Raw genomic sequence first — 8311 nt, 5'->3', positions numbered from 1 at the left:
TTATGTGTACCCCGCCCATCTGGCTGAGTTGCCCCAGCCACTCTGGTTAGCTTACAACGCATATGAAAACAGCAAACTTTAAAAACTTCCCTATACAGGGCTGCCTTCAGATGTATTCCAAAAGTTGTGTAGTTCTTTATCTCCTTGACATCAGGTGGGAGGGCGTTCCACAGGGCAGGCGCCACTACCAAGAAGGCCCTCTGCCTGGTTCCCTGTAACCTCACTTCTGGCAGTGAGGGAACTGCCAGAAGACCCTAGCAGGTGGACCTCAATGTCCGAGCTGAACGATGGAGGTGGAGACGCTCCTTCAGGTATAAAGGGCCAAAGCGATTTAGGGCTTTTAAAGTCAGCACAGTATTTGGGAGACCACTTTTAACTCTCTTTTTGGAGGGGAATGATCTGGCTGACGCAAGGAGAGCAGGCGAGGAAGAGGCGTCGCAGGCACGACCACCAGAGGGCTCTGGCTACAGCTGAGGGAGGGGATCTCGCTCCCTGCCTTTCCCAAGCTCTCTATTCTTTCCCACCCAGGATATCAGGGGGCTGAGCTTCCTAGGTCACCCCAGCTGCGGCAGGTTCCCCCGTAGCAACCAGGCAGCCGCGGCTGCTGCTCCCGGCGAAGCGCGGCGTTCGGCCGGGTGGCCGACCGGAGGGAGAACTGCCGCTGGCCGGGCTCAGCCTCGTGGCGCAGCAGCCGCGGGCGCCGCTCGCAGCCCTTAACCCTTCAGCAGCCGGAGACTCCAGGTAACCCAGAAGAGATCGGGAAAACGGAGCAGTTGTGTTCAAGAGAGAGACGGAGAGAGTCTTTTTCTTGTTTTAAAGCCTCCATTTTAAAGCCTCCCTTTCCAACCGAGGCGCGGTGGTGGTGCTGGTTTTTACGCAGCAACACAAAGAAGAGGGGGATTTTCCCTCAAAGATCAATCTATGCACCTGATCAATAGGGAGAGCAGCGAAGGGGGGCACTTGAAAAACAGCAGACATGTTTGTGTTTTCGAGGTTTCACAGCTCCCCCCACCCGACGATGCGTTTGTGGGGGGAAACACCCACTTGCCAGAAGCACCGCTTTCTTCGGATGCTTGCTCCGGCGTGTGCTGCAAAACGACACATCGCGTTTTGTTGGGGTGTGGGATTCAGAAACCAAACCCAGCACCACCAGAAAATGGGTGGGGGGAGCTTAGGGGAAACCCTGCAGTTCAGCGTTTTTAAATCAAAGCACAGCCCAAAACACATCCTTATTTGACAGCAGCATTTCCGCTAGGGATTACATCTGTTTTATTTCAACACAGGGTTTTTTTGACAGCCACGTGAGAAGGTTGCTCCTTCCTCCTCCCGGCCGGAACTTTTAACAACTTCACAGGTGTGTTAGAGGAGGAAGGTTTTATTTTAAAAAAAAAATAGTGTCACAAGAAGGCGAGACAGAGAAGATCCTATTTATATTATATTATGTTTGGCTGCCGGGCAGTTAAACGAATCCCTGAGTCCTGACAGGGGAAGAAAAGTGGAAAGGTAATAAAGGGATGGTGAGAGAAGCAGGTGAGCTTGTACCTGTTTGTGTCATGGAACTGAAGGGGTTCCTTCTCCCCCCCCCCCCATGAGAAAAGTATGAGGATGTTTGAGCATGAAGTACAGTATATCTATTTGTTGCTACTGAGCCCAATTCAAGGTGTTCTAATTGGTGTATAAAGCCCTCAATAGCTTATTAGGAGCAGTTGACTTCTGAGCTCACCCGACCCCAAATATGCCCACTTAGCTGCTTTCTGTGGAACGGGCACTGCCACAGGTGTCACAGAAATATTCACCCTGCATTTATAATAATTAGATATTTTAATGTGGTAGCACCTATACTTTGGAACTCTCTGCTGGTTTGATATCAAGCAAGTACTTCCATTCTGCTCTTTTCCGCGCCTGCTAAGAATTTTTTTTCCTCAGGCAAGGCTACCCAGATTGGTGAGATTTTTATATGTGTTTTTAGCTTACAGGCAGATTTTAATTCTTTAAGAAATGTTTTCAGTAGTTGTTTTTACAAAAAATTGTATTGTTTTATTCTGTTTTGAGGGGGGTTTGTTTGTTTTTTTTACAATGAAGCAATGTATAAATTTTATGAAATAAGACAAATACATATATACACCCACCCATTCAAAGGTATTGCTCACCCTCTCGCAGCAAAGGCACCTGAGACAGTTTGCAATAAAATCCAGTCTAAATTGTATATTGTGAAATCAAGTCATCATTTGCTTACTGTTGCCCATAACCTCCAGTTCAGTGCCGGATTTACGTATAAACTAAACAAGCTATAGCTTAGGGCCCCACTCTCTTGGGGCTGCCCCAAAAAATTAAAGGAAAAACAACAACTGGATGTACATTTCCAAAATATAAGAGAAAAAGCAAATGAAATAAAATCTACATACAGCAACAATGTTTTGTATTGTGTAAGCTCCTATTTGTTATGTGCAAATGGCTTTAGATACCTATTAGGTCCATCAATTACCATATAACATATAAGGTAAAGGTAAAGGGACCCCTGACCATTAGGTCCAGTCGTGACCGACTCTGGGGTTGCGGCGTTCATTTCGCCGGCGTACAGCTTCCGGGTCACGTTGCCAGCATGACTAAGCCGCTTCTGGCGAACCAGAGCAGCGCACGGAAACGCCGTTTACCTTCCCGCCGGAGCGGCACCTATTTATCTACTTGCACTTTGACGTGCTTTCAAACTGCTAAGTGGGCAGGAGCAGGGACCGAGCAACGGGAGCTCACCCCGTCGCGGGGATTCAAACCGCCAACCTTCTGATCGGCAAGTCCTAGGCTCTGTGGTTTAACCCACAGCGCCACCCGCGTCCCTCATATAGCATATATTCAACACAAAAAACAGTGACAATTTGTTGTTGACAAAGGACAGCTGGGCATATAAAGGGCCCCATTACCTTCAGTAGTTTAGGGCCTCATGAAACCTAAATCCGGCCCTGCTCCAGTTCTTCCTTTGCCTGGAGTTTGGCCAATGGGACCTGCTGCTTGCTCTTCCAGAGGCTGCGATTTGTCTGAGCTGCGGCTGCTGGTGGCAATGGAGCAGTATGTGCTGCTGGATCCCCGGCAGAAGGCCTTGTACCACGACGTCATGCAGGAGAGCTACGAGACGCTGATGGCACTTGGTAGGATGATGTTGGCTGCCTCCTCCTCTCCTCCGCCCATAAACCTTTACAGGGGGAAGCCAGTGACGTGAAGCAGAAAACCTCCAAAACGTGTGTTTTTTCCTTCTGCGGAAAGTCTTCTGTTTCATAAGTTCAATCGTGAAAACTAATTACAAATGCAATATTAGGCAATCGTCAAACTGCTCGGCTTTGTTTACTAAATACAAATAAAATGTGCATGCTAATCGAGATCACTCTCTAGGGCTTTGGAACGTTTTCCGATGCAAGCTGAAAATGGTTCTGATGGAAATTAGCCTTATGCAGATAACCCTAATTTGCATAGGAAAATTGCCCAGGTTATTTTCAAATTCAGATTTCCCCCAAAAAACCCAGATTACAGGGGTGAGGTGGGGGTTCAGGGGGTTGGCACACATCTTCACAGAGTCTGTTGCTAAGGGAGTGGTGCCCTCTCTGCATGCCATCTGGGGAGATGAACTCCATTTTGTATACGGGAATGTTCATATTTATATCGGGGAAGAGATGTGCCAAAACGTTTATGATTATGGTGTAATTGCTGCTGTCAGCTTAAAAGTAAGAAGTGCTAAATTGGTACAGCAATGATTTCTGTTTGTGTGCCAGCTTTCAAGTTACACAGACTCATTCACTGGAGAATTTCCAGTTCTTTGCAACCGTGAGAGCCCAGGCTTTTTTTAAAAGAAAAGGAAAAGAGATGAGACTTTCAGGAATTCTGAGCTTGCATAGTGAACACACAAATATGGCATGAGAATAAACAGGTTCAAAGTTCAGTTCCCTGACCATTGAGTAAACAGAGAGGGTTTCCACAGTTCAGATCGATATTCTGCTTTCAGTATTGACACTGAGCTCACAATCTTTATATATAAAAAATAATTCTTGGTCTCCTTGCTCCTCGCCCAAACATTCTTAGTTTCAGAAGCCAAATATTAGGGTGGGTGGTGGGTTTGTTGCTGCTGTTAAAACATGGGGAGTCAGCAACGCTTGCTGATCTATTTCAAATCACCCATAGATTTAGCAGGAGATCCTGCCCACATTGGCCTAAAAATAGTTGAGATATGGGTGGCAGTGGTTGATTTATAAGCTGAACTAAAGCTGCATTCCCTCCTCTTCTCCCCACCTCAATCTTTTCAACTGAGAAGAATTTCCACTGTCCAAGTCTGACTTGCTGTCCCGATTGGAACAAGGAGATGAGGCGACAACCTTTGACCTGCAGGACCCGAGTGTCATCCTTCCAGGTGAGTCATGGGCTTTCCTAAAATTCTTTGCTGCAGATATTCAGAATAAGCCCTGCCAGTCCTGCCTTCCACGCAATGGTGATGAATCCCACAGGGAGCTTAAAGGCAGAGAGCCAGACTCCATATATTTTGCTCCAGTGCATAGACAGCAGCTGGCTGGCTGGCAGAGGACATGAGAGTGGGGTGCACAGACAGTCAAGGGGTGGGGGCTCACGGTAGAAAAGGAGAAGTGATATTAGAAGTTGAACATAGTTCCTGAGTACACTTAGGTCCAGCTGCGAGGGCCTTCTGGCGGTTCTCTCACTGCAAGAAGTGAGGTTACAGGGAACCAGGCAGAGGGCCTTCTCGGTGGTGGGGCCTGCCCTGTGGAACACCTCATCAAACCTATATTCAGCCCTATTTGTGTAACTCTGGCTCCTCCTTTTTCCTCTTCCTCTTCCTTTCTCTCCAGCCATCGGTGGCAACATGGAGGAAGAGAATCTTTCTGCACAGAAGGACCCCAAAGAGGTGGAGCCGGCAGCAGAAGACTCCCAGAGTCCCAGGGATGTTGATCTGAGCAGTAACATCCTGGCTGAGAGCCCCCTGCCCCCCGCTCCGCCTTCATCCCCGCCCCCTCCTCCTGCCGCCCTCCACAACCCCAACAACTGCCTCCAGTGTGGCAAAACCTTCAGCCACAAGTCCGCCTTGGTGAAACACCAGAAGATCCACACGGGAGAGAAGCCCTACGGGTGCGAGGAGTGCGGGAAAGGCTTCGTCCAGCGCTCTGACCTGACGATCCACCAGAGAACCCACACGGGGGAGCGGCCATACCACTGCCCCGACTGCGGGAAGAGCTTCAGCGTCAGCTCCACGCTGCTGACCCACCAGCGGACCCACGCGCCGGGGGGAGAGAAGCCCAACCGCTGCCCCGAGTGCAGGAAGTGCTTCAGCGAGCCGGCGGCCCTGGAGCGGCACCGCAAGAGCCACGCCGGAGAGAAGCCCCACGAGTGCGCCGACTGCGGGAAGAGCTTTGCCTGGAGCTCCCACCTGGAGAGGCACCGGCGGATCCACACCGGCGAGAAGCCCTACAAGTGTCCCGAGTGCGGGCGGGCGTTTGCCTGGAGCTCGCACCTGGATCGCCACAGGCGAACGCACGCCGGGGCGGCTCTGCCCGAGGAGGCGCCGCCCTCAAAATGCGCGGATTGCGGCAAGCGGGTCAACCACATCACTCAGCCTCAGCGCTTCAAGCACAAAGCCACTCAGACCCCTCTGGAGTACGAGGATGCAGAGGTAGCAGAGGAACAGGAGGCTGAGGCCGAGGTGCGGCCCTATCCATGCACAGTCTGCGGGAAATGCTTCAGCCAGAGCTCCAACCTGCTCAAACACCAGCGTGTCCACACAGGGGAAAAGCCCTACCAGTGCCCGGAATGTGGGCGGCGGTTTAGCTGGTGTTCCGCCCTCCTCAAGCACCAGCGCGCCCACAGCAACAGCAGGCCGCACTCCTGCCCAGAGTGCACCCGCAGCTTCCGGGACCCTGCCTCTCTGGCCAAACACCAGCTCAGTCACGCCGGTGGGAAGCCTCACCAGTGTCCGGACTGCGACAAAAGCTTCGGGTGGAGCTCACACTTGGAGCGTCACCGGCGTATCCACACCGGGGAGAAGCCCTACGAGTGTGGGGACTGCGGCCGGGGGTTCACGGTGGGCTCCCACTTGGAGAGGCACCGGCGTATCCACACCGGGGCCCGGCCCCACGGCTGCGGGGAGTGCGGCAAGACCTTTGCGGTCGGTGCCACACTGGCCACCCACCGGCGCCTCCAGGACACCAAGGTCAAGCCTCACCGATGCCCCGAATGCGGGAAGGGGTTCAGCAGCGCGGCGGTGCTTGAACGTCACCGCCGGTTGCACCGCGGAGAGAAGCCCTACCAGTGCGATGTCTGCGGCAAGGGCTTTGCTTGGAGCTCGCACTTCGACCGCCACCGGCTCTCGCACACCGGAGAGAAGCCCTTTCCGTGCGCCTACTGCGGGAAGTGCTTCGGCCGCAGCTCCCACCGCAACCGGCACCAGCGTGCTCACGCGGTCTCCGAAGAACAATGCCCGCCGCAGAGCAACCAAGACGATGCATCGCTGGCAACGGCCGTGCCCGAATGGTGGGAAGGGGACGGCGAAAGGAGGGTCCCGCTGGAGCAGCAGGAAGTCTGGTCGTCTCCACTAGATCCCGTTGGCCCTTTCCCGTGGGTGGCCAAATCTGCTGGTGATGCATGGAGGACCATAGGGGGAAACGGTTTGGGGCAAGAGGCCGAGAGTTTGACAGCCCCTGCCAGAAGCTGGACTCAGCCAGTTGCTCACATGCCCACTACTAACCCCCCTTGATTGATGCTGTGCAAATCTCATTCCCATTTTGCTTCCCCTTCTGCTGTTCACACACAGAAACACTTAAACACTTCCTCCTTACCCAGTAAACCAACTGTACCTGGTCCGTATCTGCCTTGCCTCCCCACACCTCCATGGGGCAAATGTGACGGGTGAGCAGAGTGATGCGGTGCTTTGAAGGCCCAGCACTCAGTTGCTTGTTGGCACGTCAAAGCACCACACAGAGCTCTTTGCAAGGCACCCTGTGCTGTGCTTTGAGGTACTGCCAACCAACTGATCTTTGCTGCTTCAGAAGCCGTTTATGGCCCTACCCAGCTGTCTTTTTATGTGCCTGCATGTGATGTCATATATGACACCTGGTGATTGGCAGGTGGGCGTGGCTTGGCTAAAGTTCCTTACTCCTAGTTAAAGAGCTGAAGTTAGGCTGAGGAGCCAAAGTTGCGTGACACGGGGAAAGAAGTGGGACCCACTGAATTGTTCGTATTGCAAGTTCAGGTTCTGGTTGCCAAGGGGGTCTCATTGGACTCAGCTGTGTCACAGAGTGTGGCAGAGGCTGGAAAACATGTCATGTCCAACTTTCAGAACGACCCTCTCCCTCCACAGATTAAACCACTGGCACCCTAGAAAGAAGAAGATCCAAGAGGACACAAGCAAAGAAAAAATAGGAGTACAGTGGTACCTTGGTTCTCAAACTTAATCCATTCTGGAAATCCGTTCCAAAACTAAAGCTTTCCAAAAACAAGGCGCACTTTCCCATAGAAATGCAAAATTAATTAATCCATTCCAGACTTTTAAAAACAACCCCTAAAACAGCAGTTTAACATGAATTTTACTCTCTAACGAGACCATTGATCCATAAAATGAAAGCAATAATCAATGGACCGGAATAAAAAATAAATAAGTGTTGCAGATGATAAAAATATATATATTTTTTAATTCCTTACCTGCACTGATGATAGCCATTGTTTGGATGGAGGGCTTTTATCCATTTCCGCAGCCACATAATCAGTAAGCTGAACTGGGTTCCACATAGTCACAAAAACAAATTAACCGAAAAAGCCTCAAAAACAAAACAAACAAAACAAATAGCTAAAACATAAGTGCCAAACTTAATTCATTCCGGAAGTCCGTTTGACTTCTGAAATGTTCGAAAACCAAGGCGCAGCTTCTGATTGGTGCAGGTGCCCTGGAAACAATAGCCAATAGCTGCATTGGGCGTTTGGCTTCCAAAAAAATGTTAAAAAACCGGAACACTTACTTCAGGGTTTTCAGTGTTTGGGAACCAAGAGGTTTGAGTACCAAGGCGTTTGAGAACCAAGGTACCACTGTATTGCTAACTGGGTTGTACCACTGAGGGAGGGACCCATCAAAGGGACATGTGCTCCTTACCTTTCCATACCTTGAAAACACTATGATGACACTTTAAACAGTCACGGCTTCCCCCAAAGTTTGATTCGGTTTTGAAATACAGTGGTACCTCGGGTTAAGAACAGTTCGTTCTGGAGGTCCATTCTTAACCTGAAACTGTACACACACACACACACACACACACACACATATATATATATA

At 50.7% G+C, this 8311-nt stretch overlaps 1 protein-coding gene across 1 annotated transcript; it reads left to right on the top strand.

Moving 5' to 3' along the window:
• Positions 1 to 3036: 3036 nt before the first annotated feature.
• Positions 3037 to 8311, top strand: LOC309364511 (uncharacterized protein). The gene is made up of 3 exons (XM_081901969.1): positions 3037 to 3143; positions 4298 to 4393; positions 4845 to 8311. Exons 1-3 carry the CDS (start codon positions 3056 to 3058, stop codon positions 6740 to 6742), a joined length of 2082 nt encoding a protein of 693 aa, XP_081758095.1. The 5' UTR covers positions 3037 to 3055; the 3' UTR covers positions 6743 to 8311.

The sequence above is a fragment of the Podarcis melisellensis genome, assembly GCF_964234715.1.
Source record: "Podarcis melisellensis genome assembly, chromosome: 2".
Taxonomy (NCBI): Eukaryota; Metazoa; Chordata; class Lepidosauria; order Squamata; family Lacertidae; genus Podarcis; species Podarcis melisellensis.
The sequence above is the reverse complement of the archived record's forward strand: the minus strand, read 5'-3'. Positions and strand labels throughout refer to the sequence as shown.

Bases quoted from the DNA above. Each gene is read 5' to 3' on its own strand.
- LOC309364511 (XM_081901969.1), top strand. From the start codon at position 3,056: ATGGAGCAGTATGTGCTGCTGGATCCCCGGCAGAAGGCCTTGTACCAC. The intron at 3,144-4,297 runs GTAGGATGATGT...TCAACTGAGAAG, and splicing joins CGAGACGCTGATGGCACTTG to AATTTCCACTGTCCAAGTCT. The intron at 4,394-4,844 runs GTGAGTCATGGG...CTTTCTCTCCAG, and splicing joins CCCGAGTGTCATCCTTCCAG to CCATCGGTGGCAACATGGAG.